This window comes from Oncorhynchus masou, chromosome 29 (genome assembly GCF_036934945.1).
Source record: "Oncorhynchus masou masou isolate Uvic2021 chromosome 29, UVic_Omas_1.1, whole genome shotgun sequence".
NCBI classification, from domain to species: domain Eukaryota; kingdom Metazoa; phylum Chordata; class Actinopteri; order Salmoniformes; family Salmonidae; genus Oncorhynchus; species Oncorhynchus masou.
In genome coordinates, this window is record NC_088240.1 from 77,699,449 (window position 1) to 77,725,705 (window position 26,257).

Consider the following 26,257-nt stretch of genomic DNA (forward strand, 5'->3'; position numbering starts at 1 on the left):
CCCTGTCTCTCTCTTTCTCCCTGTCTCTCTCATTCTCCCTGTCTCTCTCATTCTCCCTGTCTCTCTCATTCTCCCTGTCTCTCTCATTCTCCCTGTCTCTCCCCGTCTCTCTCATTCTCCCCATCTCTCTCTTTCTCCCTGTCTCTCTCTTTCTCCCTGTCTCTCTCATTCTCCCTGTCTCTCTCATTCTCCCTGTCTCTCTCTTTCTCCCTGTCTCTCTCTTTCTCCCTGTCTCTCTCATTCTCTCTCTCCCTGTCTCTCTCATTCTCCCTGTCTCTCCCCCTCTCCCTGTCTCTCCCCCTCTCCCTGTCTCTCTCATTCTCCCTGTCTCTCTCATTCTCCCTGTCTCTCTCATTCTCTGTCTCTCACTGTCTCTCTCATTCTCCCTGTCTCTCCCCCTCTCCCTGTCTCTCCCCCTCTCCCTGTCTCTCCCCCTCTACCTGTCTCTCTCATTCTCCCTGTCTCTCCCCCTCTCACTGTCTCTCTCATTCTCCCTGTCTCTCTCATTCTCCCTGTCTCTCTCATTCCCCCTGTCTCTCTCATTGTCCCTGTCTCTCTCATTCTCCCTGTCTCTGTCATTCGCCCTTGTCTCTCTTTCTCAATGTCTCTCTTTCTCACTGTCTCTCTCTTTCTCACTGTCTCTCTCATTTTCCCTGTCTCTCCCTCTCTCCCCCTGTCTCTCCCTCTCTCCCCCTCTCCCTGTCTCTCTCATTCTCCCTCTCTCCCCCTCTCCCTGTCTCTCTTTCTCCCTGTCTCTCTCTTTCTCCCTGTCTCTCTCTTTGTCCCTGTCTCTCTCTTTGTCCCTGTCTTTCTCTTTGTCCCTGTCTTTCTCTTTGTCCCTGTCTCTCTCTTTGTCCCTGTCTCTCTCTTTCTCCCGGTCTCTCTCTTTCTCCCGGTCTCTCTCTTTCTCCCTGTCTTTCTCCCTGTCTTTTTCCCTGTCTTTCTCCCTGTCTTTCTCCCTGTCTCTCCCTGTCTTTCTCATTCTCCCTGTCTTTCTCATTCTCCGTCTATCCCTCTCTCCCCCTCTCCCTGTCTCTCTCTTTGTCCCTGTCTCTCTCTTTGTCCCTGTCTCTCTCTTTGTCCCTGTCTCTCTCTTTGTCCCTGTCTCTCTCTTTGTCCCTGTCTCTCTCTTTCTCCCGGTCTCTCTCTTTCTCCCGGTCTCTCTCATTCTCCCGGTCTCTCTCATTCTCCCTGTCTCTCTCATTCTCCCTCTCAGCCCTTTTTGTCACAGATTCTAACCTCTAAACCTCTTTCAAGAAATCACATACCTTATTCTCTGTCACTTTCTCTCTATCCCTGAACAGGCAGTTAACCCACTGTTCCCTTAACCCACTGTTCCAGGCAGTTAACCCACTGCCGTCATTGAAAATAAGAATTTGTTCTTAACTGACTTGCCTAGTTAAATAAAGGTAAAATAAAACATTTAAAATCCCCCTCATCTCTCTATCCTTGGCAACTCCTCCACCTCTCTCTCTCTCTCTCTCTCTCTCTCTCTCTCTCTCTCTCTCTCTCTCTCTCTCTCTCTCTCTCTCTCTTCCCATCTCTCAGTTTTTAATACCAAATGTATGTTAACACTAATCCCTCAATCCTTCTCCCGCTCCCTTTTCACACTTACTCCATATTTCTTGCTCTCCACACTAACTTCCTCCCTGTCCCTGTCCCTTGCGCTCCCTCTCTCTAACAGGGGGAGGCGCCCATGTGCATGTGTGTGTGGTAGTGAGGGGGGCCAGTGGAAGGGGGCATGGCCATGGCCTGGGAGTTACCGTGTGAGTGTTGGTGTTGGAGTGTGTGGGTGTTGTAGGCCCCAGACGGTGGGGGCAGCTGGTAGCTAGCTCCAGAGGAGGACCCAGACCCAGGGCCCATGTTGGACCCCATGCCCCCACCTTGGTTGCCCTGCAGGTTTTTTTTGGTGGGCTGCGGGGGGGTCTGGTTGATCTGGATGGAGATGTCGCTGGAGGCCCGGGAGTCACTGCGGCCCCTCTTAGGAGGAGGCCAGGTCTCAGGGTGGAGGAACTGGCCGCTGTAGTCACTGCACTCAGACAGACGGGGGCGGTAGAGGGCTGGGTGGGGGCGATACATCTCCTCCTCAGCATAACGCTTCATAAACAGATAGACTGACATCACCCCAGCCCCCTGACAGGAGAGAGAGAGATAGAGGGAGAGTTATGCAGGGATCAAACTGTTTGAAAGAAAAGGGAACAAGTAGATACATCTAGTAGAGAGAGAGAGAGAGAGAGAGAGAGAGAGAGATGTGGGGACTAGAGGCAAGATGATGAAAGAAGAGGAGTAGCAGGAGGAGGAGCAGAAGGTGTGGAGTACACTGAGCTGTCCATTGCACCACATTAGTGCAGTAATGCCAATGATGTGAGAGAGGCAGGGTGGGGGATGGAGGGAGAGATGGGTGAAACGAGCAGAGAACATCACACAACACTGCACCGCTAACAAACACTAACACACACACACACATAACACACGCACAGAGAGAGAGGGAGAGAGAGAGAGAAGACTACTGCACTGCTACAGTATGTCAACATCCCCACTGACACCCCAGTCTATCCCCAGAATACTAATCCTCACTAGCTCATTGTGTATTCAGCAGCGTTCTCCTATCTTCTCTGCAGCAAAGTACAACAACAGTCCACTCTTCATATATGCTCTGTCTTAGAACTGTCATGAATGTTTGAACTAAACTAGAGTATGCAGATGTACAGACCAAGTACTGAAACAAAGACTGTATTTGAGTTAGGAGTGATGAACTATACTGTACTTATTAAACAGAGTTTACACTCATCTGATGGGCACATAAGGAGTGGGCACATCTCCCCCTCATTGGCTATGACAACAGAGAGAGAGAGACGGGGGGGGGGGTAAAGAAGAGTTGCTCCTCTGAACTCTCCACTCTGACAGGATGGAGATAAAGAAGAGTTGCTCCTCTGAACTCTCCACTCTGACAGGATGGGGATAAAGAAGAGTTGCTCCTCTGAACTCTCCACTCTGACAGGATGGGGTAAAGAAGAGTTGCTCCTCTGAACTCTCCACTCTGACAGGACGGGGGTAAAGAAGAGTTGCTCCTCTGAACTCTCCACTCTGACAAGACGGGGGTAAAGAAGAGTTGCTCCTCTGAACTCTCCACTCTGACAGGATGGGGATAAAGAAGAGTTTCTCCTCTGAACTCTCCACTCTGACAGGATGGGGATAAAAAGAGTTGCTCCTCTGAACTCTCCACTCTGACAGGATGGGGGTAAAGAAGAGTTGCTCCTCTGAACTCTCCACTCTGACAGGATGGGGATAAAGAAGAGTTGCTCCTCTGAACTCTCCACTCTGACAGGATGGAGATAAAGAAGAGTTGCTCCTCTGAACTCTCCACTCTGACAGGATGGGAGTAAAGAAGCGTTGCTCCTCTGAACTCTCCACTCTGACAGGATGGAGATAAAGAAGAGTTGCTCCTCTGAACTCTCCACTCTGACAGGATGGGGGTAAAGAAGAGTTGCTCCTCTGAACTCCCCACTCTGTCTCATCAGCCCTTATCACACCCAGGACAGAAGATGGCTGACAGCCACAGGAATACCCAGAAGTACAGGTTCTTCCTCAACATCTGCATACAGAACATCTCAGCCCAGTACAGATAATACTGTGGAGAAGTTACATTTAGAATGACTGATTTAGAATGTATAGAGAATGATAGTATTTTGCAGAGGCATCATGATTTTTTCCCTGCCTCAACTTTAGCCTTGAAGTAAACATGCAACTTTGCAAGTCTTAGTGATTTAAATGCATGGCTCCCTAGGACCTAAATTATAGCTGTACTTTCCAAGCATATTGCAGTGTAATGAGTGTGATGAGTGTTGTAGGGAGGTTTGCCTCAGCCTGCACGACACTGTGGCTTTAAGATGGATAGGTCAGCTGGGCACCCAAGGCAGCACAGCAGTGGCACTAATGACGTCTCCTCAACTCCCCCACCACCTGCCCCCCTACCACACACACACACACACACACACTGACCTCCTTGAGTAGGAAGGACGAGGCTGCGAAGGCAAACGACCAGCCGTAGCGGTAGTTGAAAAACTGTTCAGGCTCCCTCGGTCTGTTCATCACCTCATCATTAATACTGGAGATGTAGAGCACCAGCCCCACCACCAGACTCAGGCCTGGAGAGGGAGGGAGAGAGAGGGAGAGAGAGGGAGAGAAAGAGAGAGAAGAAGAGAGAGAGGTAGGGGGAAAGACAGAGAGGTGATAGAGGGAGCGAGAGAGAGAGGGAGGGGAGAGGGAGGGAGGGAGAGAAAGAGGGAGGAAGAGAAGGAGGGAGAGAAAGAGAGAGAAGGAGAGTGAGAGGTAGGGGGAAAGACAGAGAAAGGTGATAGAGGGAGCGAGAGAGAGAGAGAGAGAGAGGGAGGGGAGAGGGAGGGAGGGAGGAGGGAGAGAAAGAGGGAGGAAGAGAAGGAGGGAGGGAAAGAGAGAGAAGAAGAGAGAGTGATAGAGGGAGAGGGAGAGGGAGAAAGAAGACATTAATGCTGACACCCTGAGAGAGAGAGAGCGAAAGAGCGAGAGCAACAGGACATTACCACTGACACCCTGAGATAGATAGAGAGCGTCAGACAGTCAGACAGTCAGACAGTCAGACAGACAGACAGACAGACAGACAAACAGTCAGAGGTGTGGGACATTACCACTGACACCAACAGCAACAAAGTCAAGGAAGAGAGAGGGTGAAGGGAAAGGAACATAACATTAACTTCTTATGGATGCAGGGGCAGTATTGAGTAGCTTGGATGAGAGGTGCCCATAGTAAATGGCCTGCTCCTCAGTCATAGTTGCTAATATTTGCATATTATTATTAGTATTGGATAGAAAACACTCTGAAGTTTCTAAAACTATTTGAATTATGTCTGTGAGTATAACAGAACTCATATTGCAGGTAAAACCTGAGAAATTCCACTTCCTGTTTGGAATTTTTCTGGGGGTGGCAGATTTTCAACCAAGCTCTCATTGAATTTACAGTGAGATATGGATTAGTTTTCACCTCCTACGCCTTCCACTAGAAGTCAACAGTCAATAAAACTTTGTCTGATGACTCTAATGTGAATGGAGGTCGAATGACACAGGAAATAGTCACCACTGCCACGAGTTGACCATGCTTTCTCCATGCACGTTCACATGGGAAGGACCTGCGTTCCACTGCTCATCTGAAGTCATTCTAATTCTCCGGTTGGAACGTTATTCAAGATGTATGTAACCAACATTCTAAAGATTGATTCAGTACATCGTTTGATATGTTTCTACTGACTGTTACGGAATTTTGGGACATTTCGTCACATTATAGTTTTTTGAGATTTCAGCTGATGTACGAAGGGCTATATAAATACATTTGATTTGAAAAGCGCTAACCAAAGTAGCTAATTGGACATAATAACGGACATTTTTGAACAAATCAAGCATTTATCGTGGACCTGGGATTCCTAGGACTGCATTCTGATGAAGTTCATCAAAGGTAAGGAAACATTTATCATGTATTTTCTGGTTTCTCTTGACTCCAACATGGCGGCTAATTTGGCTATTGTTCTGAGCTCCGTCTCAAATTATTGCATGGGTTGCTTTTTCCGTAATGTTTTTTAAAAATCTGACACAGCGGGTCCATTAAGGAGAGGTATATCTATAATTCCACATGTATAAATTGTATTATCATCTACATTTATGATGAGTATTTCTGTTGAAACGATGTGGCTGTGCAAAATAACTTGATGTTTTTGGAACTAGTGAATGTAATGCGGCAATGTAAACTCAGATTTCTTTATATAAATATGAAATTTATCAAACAAAACATGCATGTATTGTGTAACATGAAGTCCTATGAGTGTCATCTGATGAAGATAATTCAAGGTTAGTGATTAATTTGATATCTAATTCTGCTTTTTGTGCTATATTTCACTGGAAAATGACTGTGCTTATTGTGGTTTGGTGGAGACTTAACATAATCGTTTGTAGTGTTTTCACTGAAAAGCCTATTTGAAATCGGACACTTTGGTGGGATTAACATACCTTAAGGGAACATTTCGACAATCACCGTATGGTTAGTGAGAAAGTCCCTATTGGAACTGTACGGTCCCTTACTAGACGTCCGAAAACATTTTAGAAATTCGGGGACGGCGTCGGGCCGAGCGGTAGGGCCAGACCTACCGGGAAGTCATCAAATGAACTTTGTCGGACATTCGGTTTTCGTTTAATAAAATAAACAAATTTTAGCCCATTTTTGCGCTATGCCGGAATATCCCACAAGAGGGCATAAGCAATCATATTGCTATTGGACAAAACATCCCGAATCACGACGTGCCATATCTCGGAAACCGAAAATATTTCGAAGCCGAAACTTGGTGAGCGTAGGTTTGGCATTATGGGAAGATGGCCCCGAACAAGATGGCGTCTAGGCCTCAACGGTTTTTGAGTTATGGCCATATTTCTGGGATTAAAGGTCCAAAATGAAAATAGAGAAAAGATTTTTTCACTTCACGTCAAAGTCAAGGAGCCTCCGGTGTCAATAAAAAAAAAATTGGCCATTTATCTATCGTCATTTACGAGAAATCGTACGGTGACCAGATCGTGATGTTCAGATATAGGTGGGGTTTTTTTCAACGGTTACAGATCCAGTTGCAGGGTGTTCATACGAGTATTTTTAAAATGTGCTGCGGAGCTCTGCGACATTTCTGTGATTTTCTATGATTTTCTGAAATAACACACACTCACTAAACCCTCCGTAAATAACTCAGTTCTTAACGTAAAGACTTAAAACTCAGGATTCTGTAAAGGCATACCCCAATGAGGATATGAGTTTATTTATAGCTTCCTGTGCCAACCGGAAGTGCCATAATTGGTGTCTCAGGGGCTGTTTGGAAGGGTTAAAAAAATCAGATCTGTCCAAAACTTCATATGTGTGATTAGACAACCCCCATGAACTGTAAATCAGTCATTTTTCCCAACAGATGTCAAAGAAAAGCTCTCACACACACACACACAGCAAGGATGGAGTGACAAAGCGTGGTGTTTAAAGACACAGAGAGCAGGCAATGGCATAAACATAATCCCAAGGCCGTGCCGAGTCCAACGAGGTGCCCCGCTTGACCGTAGCTCGCTCGGTCTGAGCGCAGCGACCATGAGAAAAATAGGCCCACAATGAAGCCTGCACCACAATGTCATTTGATTTTGGGTGACAGCGGCGGAACCGTTAGGTTTAGAAGGACAATTCAAACACAGGACTGTTCCTAAGGTCCTCCCGATCTGTGCAAGCCTAACCTTGACTGTGTGGCATTAACCTTTCACAGTTAAAAGAAGGTGTTTACAAAAAAACAGTGTGCATTGACTTCTCTCCCCATAGGAATACATTGCCTGCTCCCCTAAATACAACCTGGGGTCTTTATGGGTTATGAATGCTGTATGAACCTGTCTTCTATGACATTCCATCAGACCACTATGAGGTCTACCTGTGTCGATTCTAAGCTTCCTGGAGCAACCGGAAGTGGTTAAATTGACCCAAAAGGTATTTGGATGTACATCACCTCGAAAGGTGCCGAGGCCTCTGCATTATTCAACCCTGTGTAGATCAGTCAATTCTCAACTTAAAGACTTAAAACTCAGGATTCCCTAGGTTTCTATGTCAGTCAAGACATGTGTGTATTTATAGCTTCCTGTGCCAACCGGAAGTGCCATAATTGGTGACTCAGGGGCTGTTTGGAAGGGTTAAAAAAATCAGATCTGTCCAAAACTTCATATGTGTGATTAGACAACCCCCATGAACTGTAAATCAGTCATTCTTCCCATAAAAATTCAAAGGAAAAATAAATCACACAGATACACAACTTGGATGGAGGGACGTATTGGGGTGTGGAGAGACTGACAGTGCCTCCAATAGTTAGCTTTGTTCGAGCTAAAAAAGAACCGTCAGACCTAGAGTTCCGAAACTTTAGAATCCTGTTCTAGACCTCAGGTAGATAGTGCGTGGTGAGTTACGGCGCTCTAGGAGGTTCTCGGACCGAGAAACAGCGTCGAACATTTGCAATGACTTCAATTCATTTTGACCATTACGAAAATGGCGACATTTAGAAATGTCCCAGAGACACAAGACTAGGTGCATTGTGACCGTCTCGGCCCATAGAGACAGAACCCAACATCTCGGTCCGATAGCTCATTCAAGGACCCCGTAGCAAGGCATGGAAAAAAGTGGATTTTCAGCACCAATTAGGCTTTTACTCGGACACCAAATGACCTATCGAGCCGAAACTCGGGATTCGGGGTCGCCTCACATAGGACTACACATAATGTCCGAACTGGCCCCGCAGCTAGAAAGTAACTATGTGTTTTATGGTTTTTTAATGTTTTGTACCGAAGGCCTTGTGAATTTTGGGCCAGCTCTGAAGTATGTTATACTTGGCTCCTAAATGAGTTGGGAAAAGTGGGTTTGGTGTCAGTTTGTATCAGTTTGGTGTCAGAATGATATCAAATTGACTGATGGACGGTGACTTGCAGGTGACTCTTGTCCATTAGCAATATGTTTAAGCGGTGAGGTACCATCACCAAAAGCGACATTCTGAAATCAACCCAAACGAGCGATGGAGAGGTACCAGTATCACTGCCCAGACATCCCTATGTCATTGGGCCAGTCAATTTGGCATTCCTGCATGATTTTTATGGCATGACAAATTGGTAATGGTGACTGCCCAGTTAACCATATGGCAAATGCACAGTGACTTTGAAAGAGTGAGAAAAATCACCAAATGGACATTCTGGAATCAACCCTAACGAGTGATGGAGAGGTACCAGAATCACTGCCAAGCCATCCCGAGTTCATCGGGCCAGTCAATTTGGCATTCCTGCACAAATTTTCAGTGACTTTGCAAAAGTAAGGAACATTTGCAATATGTTTTAACAGTGAGGTACCATCACCAAAAGCGACATTCTGAAATCAACCCAAACGAGCGATGGAGAGGTACCAGTATCACTGCCCAGCCATCCTGAGGTCATCGGGCCAGTCAATTTGGCATTCCTGCATGATTTTTATAGCATGACAAATTGGTGATGGTGAATGCCCAGTTAACCATATGGCAAATGCACAGTGACTTTGAAAGAGTGAGAAAAATCACCAAATGGACATTCTGGAATCAACCCTAACGAGCGATGGAGAGGTACCATAATCACTGCCCAGACATCCCGAGGTCATCGGGCCAGTCAATTTGGCATTCCTGCACAAATTTTCAGTGACTTTGCAAAAGTAAGGAACATTTGCAATATGTTTTAACAGTGAGGTACCATCACCAAAAGCGACATTCTGAAATCAACCCAAACGAGCGATGGAGAGGTACCAGTATCACTGCCCAGCCATCCCGAGGTCATCGGGCCAGTCAATTTGGCATTCCTGCAAGAATTTTTAGTGACTTTGCAAAAGTAAGGAACATTTGCAATATGTTTAAGCGGTGAGGTACCATCACCAAAAGCGACATTCTGAAATCAACCCAAACGAGCGATGGAGAGGTACCAGAATAACTGCCCAGCCATCCCTATGTCATCGGGCCAGTCAATTTGGCATTCCTACATGATTTTTATGGCATGACAAATTGGTGATGGTGACTGCCCAGTTAACCATATGGCAAATGCACAGTGACTTTGCAAAAGTGAGAAAACATGACCAAATGGACATTCTGAAATCAACACAAACAATGGCATCACCATAGTGTCCAGACTGTGCCGAGTCCAACGAGGTGTCCCGCTTGACCGTAGCTCGCTCGGTCTGAGCGCGGCGACCATGAGAAAAATAGGCCCAATATGAAGCCTTCACCAGTACGTCATTTGATTTTGGGTGACAGCGGCGGAACCGTTAGGTTTAGAAAGACAATTCAACCACAGGACTGTTCCTAAGGTCCTCCTGATCTGTCCAAGCCTATCCTTGACCGTGTGACATTAACCCTTCATAGTCAAAAGAAGGTGTTTAAATAAAAACTGTGTTCATTGACTTCTCTCCCCATAGGAATATATTGGCTGCTCCACTAAATACAACCTGGAGTCTATATGGGTTATGAATGTTGTATGAACCTGTCTTTGGTACCAGTCCATCAGACCACTATAAGGTCTACCTGTGTCGATTCTAAGCTTCCTGGACCAACCGGAAGTGGTCCAAATCGCCCTAAAAGTGTATACCCATACACTGCCTGCAATTTGATGGACATAGTGCATTGAACCCTGTGTAAATCAGTCAGTTTTCATGGTAAAGACTTAAAACTCAGGATTCTCTAATGGAATAGCCCAATGAGGATGTATGTTGAGTTACAGCTTCCTGTGCCAACCGGAAGTGCCATAATTGGTGTCTCATGGGCTGTTTGGAGGGGTTAAAAATATCAGATCTTTCCAAAACTTCATCTGTGTGATTAGACAACCCCCATGAACTGTAAATCAGTCATTTTTCCCAACAGATGTCAAAGAAAAGCTCTCACACACACACAGCAAGGATGGAGTGACAAAGCGTGGTGTTTAAAGACACAGAGAGCAGGCAATGGCATAAACATAATCCCAAGGCCGTGCCGAGTCCAACGAGGTGCCCCTCTTGACCGTAGCTCGCTCGGTCTGAGCGCAGCGACCATGAGAAAAATAGGCCCACAATGATGCCTGCACCACAATGTCATTGGATTTTGGGTGACAGCGGCGGAACCGTTAGGTTTAGAAGGACAATTCAAACACAGGACTGTTCCTAAGGTCCTCCCGATCTGTGCAAGCCTAACCTTGACTGTGTGGCATTAACCTTTCACAGTTAAAAGAAGGTGTTTACAAAAAAACAGTGTGCATTGACTTCTCTCCCCATAGGAATACATTGCCTGCTCCCCTAAATACAACCTGGGGTCTTTATGGGTTATGAATGCTGTATGAACCTGTCTTCTATGACATTCCATCAGACCACTATGAGGTCTACCTGTGTCGATTCTAAGCTTCCTGGAGCAACCGGAAGTGGTTAAATTGACCCAAAAGGTATTTGGATGTACATCACCTCGAAAGGTGCCGAGGCCTCTGCATTATTCAACCCTGTGTAAATCAGTCAATTCTCAACTTAAAGACTTAAAACTCAGGATTCCCTAGGTTTCTATGTCAGTCAAGACATGTGTGTATTTATAGCTTCCTGTGCCAACCGGAAGTGCCATAATTGGTGTCTCAGGGGCTGTTTGGAAGGGTTAAAAAAATCAGATCTGTCCAAAACTTCATATGTGTGATTAGACAACCCCCATGAACTGTAAATCAGTCATTTTTCCCAACAGATGTCAAAGAAAAGCTCTCTCACACACACACAGCAAGGATGGAGTGACAAAGCATGGTGTTTAAAGACACAGAGAGCAGGCAATGGCATAAACATAATCCCAAGGCCGTGCCGAGTCCAACGAGGTGCCCCTCTTGACCGTAGCTCGCTCGGTCTGAGCACAGCGACCATGAGAAAAATAGGCCCACAATGATGCCTGCACCACAATGTCATTGGATTTTGGGTGACAGCGGCGGAACCGTTAGGTTTAGAAGGACAATTCAAACACAGGACTGTTCCTAAGGTCCTCCCGATCTGTGCAAGCCTAACCTTGACTGTGTGGCATTAACCTTTCACAGTTAAAAGAAGGTGTTTACATAAAAACAGTGTGCATTGACTTCTCTCCCCATAGGAATACATTGCCTGCTCCCCTAAATACAACCTGGGGTCTTTATGGGTTATGAATGCTGTATGAACCTGTCTTCTATGACATTCCATCAGACCACTATGAGGTCTACCTGTGTCGATTCTAAGCTTCCTGGAGCAACCGGAAGTGGTTAAATTGACCCAAAAGGTATTTGGATGTACATCACCTCGAAAGGTGCCGAGGCCTCTGCATTATTCAACCCTGTGTAGATCAGTCAATTCTCAACTTAAAGACTTAAAACTCAGGATTCCCTAGGTTTCTATGTCAGTCAAGACATGTGTGTATTTATAGCTTCCTGTGCCAACCGGAAGTGCCATAATTGGTGTCTCAGGGGCTGTTTGGAAGGGTTAAAAAAATCAGATCTGTCCAAAACTTCATCTGTGTGATTAGACAACCCCCATGAACTGTAAATCAGTCATTTTTCCCAACAGATGTCAAAGAAAAGCTCTCACACACACACACAGCAAGGATGGAGTGACAAAGCGTGGTGTTTAAAGACACAGAGAGCAGGCAATGGCATAAACATAATCCCAAGGCCGTGCCGAGTCCAACGAGGTGCCCCTCTTGACCGTAGCTCGCTCGGTCTGAGCGCAGCGACCATGAGAAAAATAGGCCCACAATGATGCCTGCACCACAATGTCATTGGATTTTGGGTGACAGCGGCGGAACCGTTAGGTTTAGAAGGACAATTCAAACACAGGACTGTTCCTAAGGTCCTCCCGATCTGTGCAAGCCTAACCTTGACTGTGTGGCATTAACCTTTCACAGTTAAAAGAAGGTGTTTACAAAAAAACAGTGTGCATTGACTTCTCTCCCCATAGGAATACATTGCCTGCTCCCCTAAATACAACCTGGGGTCTTTATGGGTTATGAATGCTGTATGAACCTGTCTTCTATGACATTCCATCAGACCACTATGAGGTCTACCTGTGTCGATTCTAAGCTTCCTGGAGCAACCGGAAGTGGTTAAATTGACCCAAAAGGTATTTGGATGTACATCACCTCGAAAGGTGCCGAGGCCTCTGCATTATTCAACCCTGTGTAGATCAGTCAATTCTCAACTTAAAGACTTAAAACTCAGGATTCCCTAGGTTTCTATGTCAGTCAAGACATGTGTGTATTTATAGCTTCCTGTGCCAACCGGAAGTGCCATAATTGGTGTCTCAGGGGCTGTTTGGAAGGGTTAAAAAAATCAGATCTGTCCAAAACTTCATATGTGTGATTAGACAACCCCCATGAACTGTAAATCAGTCATTTTTCCCAACAGATGTCAAAGAAAAGCTCTCACACACACACACAGCAAGGATGGAGTGACAAAGCGTGGTGTTTAAAGACACAGAGAGCAGGCAATGGCATAAACATAATCCCAAGGCCGTGCCGAGTCCAACGAGGTGCCCCTCTTGACCGTAGCTCGCTCGGTCTGAGCGCAGCGACCATGAGAAAAATAGGCCCACAATGATGCCTGCACCACAATGTCATTGGATTTTGGGTGACAGCGGCGGAACCGTTAGGTTTAGAAGGACAATTCAAACACAGGACTGTTCCTAAGGTCCTCCCGATCTGTGCAAGCCTAACCTTGACTGTGTGGCATTAACCTTTCACAGTTAAAAGAAGGTGTTTACAAAAAACAGTGTGCATTGACTTCTCTCCCCATAGGAATACATTGCCTGCTCCCCTAAATACAACCTGGAGTCTATATGGGTTATGAATGCTGTATGAACCTGTCTTCTATGACATTCCATCAGACCACTATGAGGTCTACCTGTGTCGATTCTAAGCTTCCTGGAGCAACCGGAAGTGGTTAGATTGACCCAAAAGGTATTTGGATGTACATCACCTCGAAAGGTGCCGAGGCCTCTGCATTATTCAACCCTGTGTAGATCAGTCAATTCTCAACTTAAAGACTTAAAACTCAGGATTCCCTAGGTTTCTATGTCAGTCAAGACATGTGTGTATTTATAGCTTCCTGTGCCAACCGGAAGTGCCATAATTGGTGTCTCAGGGGCTGTTTGGAAGGGTTAAAAAAATCAGATCTGTCCAAAACTTCATCTGTGTGATTAGACAACCCCCATGAACTGTAAATCAGTCATTTTTCCCATAAAAATTCAAAGGAAAAATAAATCACACAGATACACAACTTGGATGGAGGGACGTATTGGGGTGTGTAGAGACTGACAGTGCCTCCAATAGTTAGCTTTGTTCGAGCTAAAAAAGAACCGTCAGACCTAGAGTTCCGAAACTTTAGAATCCTGTTCTAGACCTCAGGTAGATAGTGCGTGGTGAGTTACGGCGCTCTAGGAGGTTCTCGGACCGAGAAACAGCGTCGAACATTTGCAATGACTTCAATTCATTTTGACCATTACGAAAATGGCGACATTTAGAAATGTCCCAGAGACACAAGACTAGGTGCATTGTGACCGTCTCGGCCCATAGAGACAGAACCCAACATCTCGGTCCGATAGCTCATTCAAGGACCCCGTAGCAAGGCATGGAAAAAAGTGGATTTTCAGCACCAATTAGGCTTTTACTCGGACACCAAATGACCTATCGAGCCGAAACTCGGGATTCGGGGTCGCCTCACATAGGACTACACATAATGTCCGAACTGGCCCCGGAGCTAGAAAGTAACTATGTGTTTTATGGTTTTTTAATGTTTTGTACTGAAGGCCTTGTGAATTTTGGGCCAGCTCTGAAGTATGTTATACTTGGCTCCTAAATGAGTTGGGAAAAGTGGGTTTGGTGTCAGTTTGTATCAGTTTGGTGTCAGAATGATATCAAATTGACTGATGGACGGTGACTTGCAGGTGACTCTTGTCCATTAGCAATATGTTTAAGCGGTGAGGTACCATCACCAAAAGCGACATTCTGAAATCAACCCAAACGAGCGATGGAGAGGTACCAGTATCACTGCCCAGACATCCCTATGTCATCGGGCCAGTCAATTTGGCATTCCTGCATGATTTTTATGGCATGACAAATTGGTAATGGTGACTGCCCAGTTAACCATATGGCAAATGCACAGTGACTTTGAAAGAGTGAGAAAAATCACCAAATGGACATTCTGGAATCAACCCTAACGAGTGATGGAGAGGTACCAGAATCACTGCCAAGCCATCCCGACTTCATCGGGCCAGTCAATTTGGCATTCCTGCACAAATTTTCAGTGACTTTGCAAAAGTAAGGAACATTTGCAATATGTTTTAACAGTGAGGTACCATCACCAAAAGCGACATTCTGAAATCAACCCAAACGAGCCATGGAGAGGTACCAGTATCACTGCCCAGCCATCCCGAGGTCATCGGGCCAGTCAATTTGGCATTCCTGCGTGATTTTTATAGCATGACAAATTGGTAATGGTGACTGCCCAGTTAACCATATGGCAAATGCACAGTGACTTTGAAAGAGTGAGAAAAATCACCAAATGGACATTCTGGAATCAACCCTAACGAGTGATGGAGAGGTACCAGAATCACTGCCAAGCCATCCCGACTTCATCGGGCCAGTCAATTTGGCATTCCTGCACAAATTTTCAGTGACTTTGCAAAAGTAAGGAACATTTGCAATATGTTTTAACAGTGAGGTACCATCACCAAAAGCGACATTCTGAAATCAACCCAAAAGAGCCATGGAGAGGTACCAGTATCACTGCCCAGCCATCCCGAGGTCATCGGGCCAGTCAATTTGGCATTCCTGCGTGATTTTTATAGCATGACAAATTGGTAATGGTGACTGCCCAGTTAACCATATGGCAAATGCACAGTGACTTTGAAAGAGTGAGAAAAATCACCAAATGGACATTCTGGAATCGACCCTAACGAGTGATGGAGAGGTACCAGAATCACTGCCAAGCCATCCCGAGTTCATCGGGCCAGTCAATTTGGCATTCCTGCACAAATTTTCAGTGACTTTGCAAAAGTAAGGAACATTTGCAATATGTTTTAACAGTGAGGTACCATCACCAAAAGCGACATTCTGAAATCAACCCAAACGAGCGATGGAGAGGTACCAAAATCACTGCCCAGCCATCCTGAGGTCATCGGGCCAGTCAATTTGGCATTCCTGCATGATTTTTATGGCATGACAAATTGGTGATGGTGACTGCCCAGTTAACCATATGGCAAATGCACAGTGACTTTGCAAAAGTGAGAAAACATGACCAAATGGACATGATGAAATCAACACAAACAATGGCATGACCATAGTGTCCAGACTGTGCCGAGTCCAACGAGGTGCCCCGCTTGACCGTAGCTCGCTCGGTCTGAGCGCGGCGACCATGAGAAAAATAGGCCCAATATGAAGCCTTCACCAGTACGTCATTTGATTTTGGGTGACAGCGGCGGAACCGTTAGGTTTAGAAAGACAATTCAACCACAGGACTGTTCCTAAGGTCCTCCTGATCTGTCCAAGCATATCCTTGACCGTGTGACATTAACCCTTCACAGTCAAAAGAAGGTGTTTACATAAAAACTGTGTTCATTGACTTCTCTCCCCATAGGAATACATTGGCTGCTCCACTAAATACAACCTGGAGTCTATATGGGTTATGAATGCTGTATGAACCTGTCTTTGGTACCAGTCCATCAGACCACTATAAGGTCTACCTGTGTCGATTCTAAGCTTCCTGGACCAACCGGAAGTGGTCCAAATCGCCCTAAAAGTGTATACCCATACACTGCCTGCAATTTGATGGACATAGTGCATTGAACCCTGTGTAAATCAGTCAGTTTTCATGGTAAAGACTTAAAACTCAGGATTCTCTAATGGAATACCCCAATGAGGATGTATGTTGAGTTACAGCTTCCTGTGCCAACCGGAAGTGCCATAATTGGTGTCTCATGGGCTGTTTGGAGGGGTTAAAAATATCAGATCTTTCCAAAACTTCATATATATGATTAGGCAACCCCCATGAACTGTAAATCAGTCATTTTTCCCATAAAAATTCAAAGGAAAACTAAATCACACAGATACACAACATGGATGGAGGGACGTATCATTGGGGTGCGTAGAGACTGACAGTGCCTCCAATAGTTAGCTTTGAATGATATCAAATTGACTGATGGACGGTGACTTGCAGGTGACTCTTGTCCATTAGCAATATGTTTAAGCGGTGAGGTACCATCACCAAAAGCGACATTCTGGAATCAACCCAAACGAGCGATGGAGAGGTACCAGAATCACTGCCCAGCCATCCCGAGTTCATCGGGCCAGTCAATTTGGCATTCCTGCATGATTTTTATGGCATGACAAATTGGTGATGGTGAATGCCCAGTTAACCATATGGCAAATGCACAGTGACTTTGAAAGAGTGAGAAAAATCACCAAATGGACATTCTGGAATCAACCCAAACGAGCGATGGAGAGGTACCAGAATCACTGCCCAGCCATCCCGAGTTCATCGGGCCAGTCAATTTGGCATTCCTGCATGATTTTTATGGCATGACAAATTGGTGATGGTGAATGCCCAGTTAACCATATGGCAAATGCACAGTGACTTTGCAAAAGTGAGAAAACATAAACAAATGGACATGATGAAATCAACACCACGAGTGATTGAAAGGAACAACAATCACTGCCCGGCCATCCCGAGTTCATCAGGCCAGTCAATTTTGCATTTCTGAAGGATTTTTGAGCATGTCAAATTTCTTATGACATTTGGCCCCCACAAAACATATGCCTTATGCACAAGCAAAAAAAAAAAAAAAAACATTATGATAATAAAATATGACTAAAGTATGTTGATACAGTTCTTATACGTGTGTAACTGACACAAAATGCGAAAATTTTTCGAAAAACGGTCCAGAAAGCACTTTTTTAGGGGTGTGTGAAGTTTTTTATGAAATTTAAGAATTTTTGACTTTTGACTTCTGACTTCCTATGAAATCATATTGCAAATGGACAAAACATATGCAATAATGCGCAAGTAAAAAAATTTAAAAAATTATGATAATAAAATTGGACAAAAGTATTTTCATACAGTTCTTATACATGTGTAATTGTCAAAAAAAGCGAAAGAATTTCGAAAAACGGTCCAGAAAGCACTTTTTTAAGGGGTGATACGTTTTTTTCAAAAAATTCATTTTTTCAAAATTTGGCTTTTGGATGTTGACTTGGAGTCCAATATCAATATGAAAAACCATGGTGGAGTGCAATCGCCACCTGTTGGATTTTTGAAGTGTTACAACTGGCAATACCCATATGGCAATAGAAGTAAACTTTGCATGAATCAACGCCGCTTTGGGTGGTATTGGCCAATGTGTACATGGTTTGTCCTATGCCAATAATTTGCCATTCATTTTTGTCCACTACGGGGGTGAATTCCCTTACAACAAGATTAACTTTAAAATGATATAAAACACATGTATGTTTTAGGAATTGTAATTATGAGATTTCTGTGGTTTGAATTTGGCGTCCTCTATTTTCACTGGTAGTTGTCATATCAATCCCGGTAGTGGGATTGCAGCCATATCAAGTTAACAATGACACTAAAAGAGAGAGAGAGAGAGAGTACTCTGAGGGAGCAAAGTGTGTGTGTGAGAGAGAGACCAAATATTCACCCTGCACACCCTAATTGACAAACAAACAAACCAAAACAAAGGCAAAGACTTCTCATGCTTAGTTGATTTCAAAAAAGCTTTTGCCTCAATTTGGCAAGTGATGTAGGAGGAAAAACATACAACTTTATAAAATCCATGTACACAAACAAGGTTAAAATTGCCAAAAAAACACACATATTTCCTTCCACATGGCTGTGGGGTGAGACAGGGATGCAGCTTAAGAACCACCCTCTTCAACATACATATACAACCATATATACATATATATACACATATATATATATATACACACAAAAACACAGTGGGGCAAAAAATTATTTAGTCAGCCACCAATTGTGCATGTTCTCCCACTTAAAAGATGAGAGAGGCCTGTCATTTCCCTCAATAGTACACTTCAACTATGACAGACACAATTAGAAGGAAAGCAATCCAGCAAATCACATTGTAGGATTTTGTATTAATTTATTTGCAAATTATGGTGGAAAATAAGTATTTGGTCACCTACAAACAAGCAAGATTTCTGGCTCTCACAGACCTGTAACATTCTTTAAGAATTAATTAATGGCACCTGTATTAATGGCACCTGTTTGAACTTGTTATCAGTATAAAAGACACTTGTCCACAACCTCAAACAGTCACACTCCAAACATCACTATGGCCAAGACCAAAGAGCTGTCAAAGGACACCAGAAACAAAATTGTAGACCTGCACCAGGCTGGGAAGACTGAATCTGCAATAGGTAAGCAGCTTGGTTTGAAGAAATCAACTGTGGGAGCAATTATTAGGAAATGGAAGACATACAAGACCACCGATAATCTCCCTCAATCTGGGGCTCCACGCAAGATCTCACCCCGTGGGGTCAAAATGATCACAAGAACGGTAAGCAAAAATCAAAGAACCACACGGGGGGACCTAGTGAATGACCTGCAGAGCGCTGGGACCAAAGTAACAAAGCCTACCATCAGTAACACACTACGCCGCCAGGGACTCAAATCCTGCAGTGCCAGACGTGTCCCCCTGCTTAAGCCAATACATGTCCGGGCCCGTCTTAAGTTTGCTAGAGAGCATTTGGATGATCCAGAAGATTGGGAGAATGTCATATGGTCAGATGAAACCAAAATAGAACTTTTTGGTAAAAACTCAACTCGTCGTGGTTGGAGGACAAAGAATGGGCGGCAGGGTAGCCTAGTGGTTAGAGCATTGGACTAGTAACCGAAAGGTTGCAAGTTCAAATCCCCGAGCTGACAAGGTACAAATCTGTCGTTCTGCCCCTGAACAGGCAGTTAACCCACTGTTCCTAGGCCGTCATTGAAAATAAGAATTTGTTCTTAATTGACTTGCTTAGTAAAATAAAGGTTAAAAAAATGCTGAGTTGCATCCAAAGAACACCATACCTACTGTGAAGCATGGGGTGGAAACAACATGCTTTGGGGCTGTTTTTCTGCAAAGGGACCAGGACGACTGATCCGTGTAAAGGAAAGAATGAATGGGGCCAAGCAGGGCCTACAGCAGCATCTAAATATTCTGCACAGATTTGTCAGACCTGGGCCCTGACAGTAAATCTCAGTAAGACAAAAATAATGGTGTTCCAAAAAAGGACCAGTTGCCAGGACCATGAATACAAATTCCATCTAGACACCATTGCCCTAGAGCACACAAAAAACGTTACATACCTCGTCCTAACCATCAGCGCCACAGGTAACTTCCACAAAGCTGTGAACGAGCTGAGAGACAAGGCAAGAAGGGCCTTCTATGCCATCAAAAGGAACAATAAATTCGACATGCCAATTAGGATCTGGCTGAAAATACTTGAATCAGTTATAGAACCCGTTGCCCTTTATGGTTGTGAGGTCTGGGGTCCGCTCACCAACCAAGAATTCACAAAATGGAACAAACAACAGATTGACACTCTGCATGCAGAATTCTGCTAAAATAGCCCCTGTGTACAACGTAAACCACCAAATAATGTATGCAGAGCAGAATTAGGCCAATACCTACTAATTATCAAAATCCAGAAAAGATCTGCTAAATTCTACAACCACCTAAAAGGAAGTGATTCCCAAACCTTTGATAACAAAACCATCACAGACTGTGTACAGACTCAGTGAGCATAGCCTTGCTATTGAGAAAGGCCGCCGTAGGCAGACCTGGCTCTCAAGAGAAGACAGGCTATGTACACACTGCCCACAAAATGAGGTGGAAACTGAGCTGCACTTCCTAACCTCCTGCCAAATGTATGACCATATTAGAGAGACATATATCCCTCAGATTACACAGATCCACAAAGAACTCGAAAACAAACCCAATTTTGATAAACTCAAATATCTACTGGGTGAAATACCACAGTGTGCCATCACGGCAGCAAGACTTGTGACCTGTTGACGCAAGAAAGGGGCAACCAGTGAAGAACAATTGAACAATTGTAAATACAACCCATATTTATGCTTATTTATTTTATCCTCTACACTGGGAGCCTGTCAGTCAGTATAGGCTGTGAATATAAAAGGAAAGTGCATGGAAACCATGTCCTGTCAGTTATAATGTAGAAGTTCATCATCTTTACCTAAATAAGTAACACTGGCATACTAAAATACACTCACAGACAGACAGACAGACAGACAGACAGACAGACAGACAGAGATATATGCCAGGACCGTGTGTTACAAACAAACCACAGCAAAGGCAGGAAAGTGATTATAATGACTGTTTTTTTGGCCTTAAATAATATACCTGTTTTTTCTAACATATCATAGGTGAATTGTTATGTTTTGAGTGCCATTCTTGATATCTTCTCATCTCTCTCTCTTCCATAGAGAGAATATGGAGCACCCTCATCACTGCTGCCTCCTGGTCAGGAGAGTGAACTACAAAGCAGAAAAGTCCCTAAACAGCTTCACAGAGGATAGATATTTCTCTGATTTACAATACAAAATACACTACCAGTCAAAAGGTTTGGACACACCTACTCATTCTAGGATTTTTCTTAACTTTCTATGGCTGCAGGGGCAGTATTGAGTAGCTTGGATAAAAAGGTGCCCATTGTAAACGGCCAGCTCGGCCAGTCTCAGTTTCTAATATATGCATATTATTATTAGTATTGGATAGAAAACACTCTACAGTTTCCAAAACTGTCAAAATATTGTCTGTTATTATAACAGAACTGATATTGCAGGCGAAACCCTTAGGAAAATAAAAACAGGAAGTGGCTTCTATTTTGAAAACTCCATGTTCCATAGCCTCCCTTTGCTGGATGTAAAGGGATATGAACCAGATTCCTTTCCCTATCGCTTCCTCAAGGTGTGAACAGTCTTCAGACATAGTTTCAGACTTGTATTTTGAAAAATGAGCCAGAACGATAATGTCACGTCAAGTGTTCACATGAGTTTTGCTCCCGCAACAGAATTTGGACAGTCATTGTTTTCCCCTCTCCTACTGTGAAAGACATTTGCGGTTTATATATTATCGATTATATATTTTAAAAACAACCTGAGGATAGATTATAAAAAACGTTTGACATTTTTCTGTGGACATTATGGAAACTATTTGGAATTTTCGTCTGCGTTGTCTTAACGGCTCTTTGCTGTGGATTTCTGAACATAACGCGACAAACAAACGGAGGTATTTTGGATCTAAAAATAATATTTATAGAACGAAAGGAACATTTGTTGTGTAACTGGGAGTCTCGTGAGTGAAAACATCCGAAGATCAAGGGAAAACGATTAATTTGATTGCTTTTCTGATATTCGTGACAGAGCTACCTGATGCTAAGTGTACTTAATGTTTTCTTGTGCGATCGATAAACTTACACAAACGCTTGGATTGCTTTTGCTGTAAAGCATAATTTCAAAATCTAACACGACAGGTGGATTAATAAGAGGCTAAACTGTGTTTTGCAATATTGCACTTGTGAGTTCATGAATATAAATATTTTAGGTAATATTATTTGACTGTGGCACTATGCTATTCAGCGTTGCTGATGACAATTATCCCGCTTAAGGGATGGGTAGCGTTAAGAAGTTAATTTGTACTATTTTCTACATTTCTACATTGTAGTGAAGACATCAACACTATAAAATAACACATATGGAATCATGTAGTAACAAAAAAAAGTGTTAAACATATCAAAATATGTTTTAGATTTTAGATTCTTCAAAGTAGCCACCCTTTGCGTTGATGACAGGTTTGCACACCCTTGGCATTCTCTCAACCAGCTTCACCTGGAATGCTTTTCCAACAGTCTTGAAGGAGTTCCCACATGCTGAGCACTTGTTGGCTGCTTTTCCTTCACTGTGCGGTTCAACATCACTGTGCGGTTCTAAACCATCTCAATTGGGTTGTGGTCGGGTGATTGTGGGGGCCAGGGGTTTTAGATGCAGCACTCCATCACTCTTTCTTGGTCAAATAGCCCTTACACAGCCTGGTGGTGTGTTTTGGGTCATTGTCCTGTTGAAAAACAAATGATAGTCCCTCTAAGCGCAAACCATATTGGATGGCGTATCGCTGCAGAATGCTGTGGTAGCCATGCTAGTTAAGTGTGCCTTTAATTATAGATAAATCACAGACTGTGTCACCAGCAAAGCACCCCCACACCATCACACCTCCTCCTCCATGCTTCACAGTGGGAACCACACATGCGGAGATCATCCGTTCACCTACTCTGCGTCTCACAAAGACATGGTGGTTGAAACCAAAAATCTCAAATTTGGACTCATCAGACCAAAGAACAGATGACTTCCGCTGGTCTAATGTCATTTGCTCATGTTTCTTGGTCCAAGCAAGTCTCTTCTTATTATTGGTGTCCTTTTGATGTGGTTTCTCTGCAGCAATTCGGCCATGAACGACTGATTTACGCAGACTTCACTGAACAGTTGTTAGAGGAATTAAATTCCTATATGTTTAATACACTATTAAATTAATACACTCAGCCCATTTCTAAGGATTTATAAGAAACTTATTTGCATAAAATGGGCGGAGACCAGTCTCAAAATCAAGCACCGGCGTCTATTCTCAAGAGTACTGAACATGATACAATTTACAACAGGTTATAAACTGAAAATGACATCATTAGGTTTCGAACTGTCCCGTCTCTCCTCCACTCCGGTACAATGGCAGTATAGTTCTCAAGCCTTCCTACATCGACCCCCACCAGTATAGATAATTTATGACCAAGCCAAGGTCTTCCTGTGTAGATAAGCATTCTCGCCAGTCTGACGATAAGTTCATTCGTTTCTACCAAGGAACAGACAGTCATTGTTCTAATTCTTGATTATAATTACACACATTATATTCAGTACTAGGATTAAAATAAAATTCATACATGTATACAGTAACATAACAGTATTCTGATTAGTCAGTCCTCATTGAAATGTATACAAAATTAGTCATTATTGATCAAAAATCCCTTAACAACAGTGGATGTTGAGATGTGTCTGTTACATAAATTCTGTGAAGCATTCATTTTGGCAGCAATCTGAGGTGCAGTTAACTCTAATGAACTGCAGCAGAGGTAACTCTGGGTCTTCCAGTCATATGGTGGTCCTCATGAGAGCCAATTTCATCATAGAGCTTAATGGTTTTTGCGACAGCACTTGAAGAAACTTTCAAAGTTCTTGACATTTTCCGGATTGACTGACCTTCATGACTTAAAGTAATAATGGACTCTTGTTTCTCTTTGCTTATTTGAGCTGTTCTTCCATAATATGGACTTGCTATTTACCAAATAGGGCTATCTTCTGTATACCACCCCTACCTTGTCACAACACAACTGATTGGCTCAAACGCATTAAGAAGAAATACCACAAATGAACTTTTAACAAGGTACACCTGTTATTTGAAAGGCATTACAGGTGACTACCTCATGAAGCTGGTTGAGAGAATACCAAGATTCTGAAAAGCTGTCATCAAGGCAAAAGGGTGGCTACTTTGAAGAACCTGAAATATAAAATATATTTTGATTTGTTTACTATATGATTACATGTGTTATTTCATAGTTTTTGATGTCTTCATTATTATTCTACAATGTAGAAAATAGTAAAAATAAAGAAAAACCATGGAATGAGTAGGTGTGTCCAAACTATTGACTGGTACTGTATGTCGACATATTTTAGAATGAACCCTTGTCAACAGAAATTCCTGATGACACCAGTGATTGTTCTGCTCAACTTGACCTTATTCAGAGATATTATTTGCAGTAATAATGGTCAGACCCTGTTGAGGTGGTACAGGAGACATCCAAAAGTAAAAATAGAGCAATGATGGAGTGGCTAGGCTGAAACAGGATGAAGACAGCAATAATCAATCACAGTTGGAACGAGACAGAAGGGGCCAGATATGAATCATCACAAACAGATAAGCCTTGTTCAAATTAACATGATTCAGGAGTGACAGAGGATATGGACACATACAGTAATAATCAAGGCCAGATGGAGTGGCCTATTTACCTGAGAGGATGGATGAAGGCAGTAATAATCAAGGCCAGATGGAGTGGCCTATCTACCCGAGAGGATGGATGAAGGCAGTACTAATCAAGGCCAAATGGAGTGGCCTATTTACCCGAGAGGTTGGATGAAGGCAGTAATAATCAAGGCCAGATGGAGTGGCCTATTTAACTGAGAGGATGGATGAAGGTAATAATAATCAAGGGCAAATGGAGTGGCCTATCTACCCGAGAGGATGGATAAAGGCAGTAATAATCAAGGCCAGATGGAGTGGCCTATTTACCTGAGAGGATGGATGAAGGCAGTAATAATCAAGGCCAAATGGAGTGGCCTATCTACCCGAGAGGATGGATGAAGGCAGTAATAATCAAGGCCAGATGGAGTGGCCTATTTACCTGAGAGGATGGATGAAGGCAGTAATAATCAAGGCCAAATGGAGTGGCCTATCTACCCGAGAGGATGGATGAAGGCAGTAATAATCAAGGCCAGATGGAGTGGCCTATTTACCCGAGAGGATGGATGAAGGCAGTAATAATCAAGGCCAAATGGAGTGGCCTATCTACCCGAGAGGATGGATGAAGGCAGTAATAATCAAGGCCAGGTGGAGTGGCCTATTTACCCGAGAGGATGAATGAAGGCAGTAATAATCAAGGCCAGATGGAGTGGCCTATTTACCTGAGAGAATGGATGAAGGCAGTAATAATCAAGGCCAGATGGAGTGGCCTATTTACCCGAGAGGATGAATGAAGGCAGTAATAATCAAGGCCAAATGGAGTGGCCTATCTACCCGAGAGGATGGATAAAGGCAGTAATAATCAAGGCCAGATGGAGTGGCCTATTTACCTGAGAGGATGGATGAAGGCAGTAATAATCAAGGCCAAATGGAGTGGCCTATCTACCCGAGAGGATGGATGAAGGCAGTAATAATCAAGGCCAGATGGAGTGGCCTATTTACCCGAGAGAATGGATGAAGGCAGTAATAATCAAGGCCAAATGGAGTGGCCTATCTACCCGAGAGGATGGATGAAGGCAGTAATAATCAAGGCCAGATGGAGTGGCCTATCTACCCGAGAGGATGGATGAAGGCAGTAATAATCAAGGCCAGGTGGAGTGGCCTATTTACCCGAGAGGATGAATGAAGGCAGTAATAATCAAGGCCAGATGGAGTGGCCTATTTACCTGAGAGAATGGATGAAGGCAGTAATAATCAAGGCCAGATGGAGTGGCCTATTTACCCGAGAGGATGAATGAAGGCAGTAATAATCAAGGCCAGATGGAGTGGCCTATCTACCCGAGAGGATGGAGGAAGGCAGTACTAATCAAGGCCAAATGGAGTGGCCTATCTACCCGAGAGGATGGATGAAGGCAGTAATAATCAAGGCCAGATGGAGTCGCCTATTTACCTGAGAGGATGGATGAAGGCAGTAATAATCAAGGCCTGATGGAGTGGCCTATCACCCTGAGAGGATGGATGAAGGCAGTAATAATCAAGGCCAGATGGAGTGGCCTATTTACCTGAGAGGATGGATGAAGGCAGTCATAATCAAGGCCAGATGGAGTGGCCTATCTACCCGAG

The 26,257-nt window shown here is 43.8% G+C and overlaps 1 protein-coding gene across 1 annotated transcript in view; it reads right to left on the bottom strand.

Annotated features, from left to right (window-relative positions):
• Positions 1–453: 453 nt before the first annotated feature.
• LOC135521323 (voltage-dependent calcium channel gamma-7 subunit-like) overlaps positions 454–26,257 on the bottom strand; it is a 41,278-nt gene continuing 15,474 nt past the window's right edge. The window contains exons 5-6 of the mRNA XM_064947239.1: positions 4,003–4,148; positions 454–2,133 (exon numbers count right to left, since the gene is read on the bottom strand). Coding sequence (XP_064803311.1) covers positions 1,678–2,133; positions 4,003–4,148 — 602 coding nt within the window. The 3' untranslated portion in view covers positions 454–1,677. The remainder of the gene's footprint in view (positions 2,134–4,002; positions 4,149–26,257) is intronic.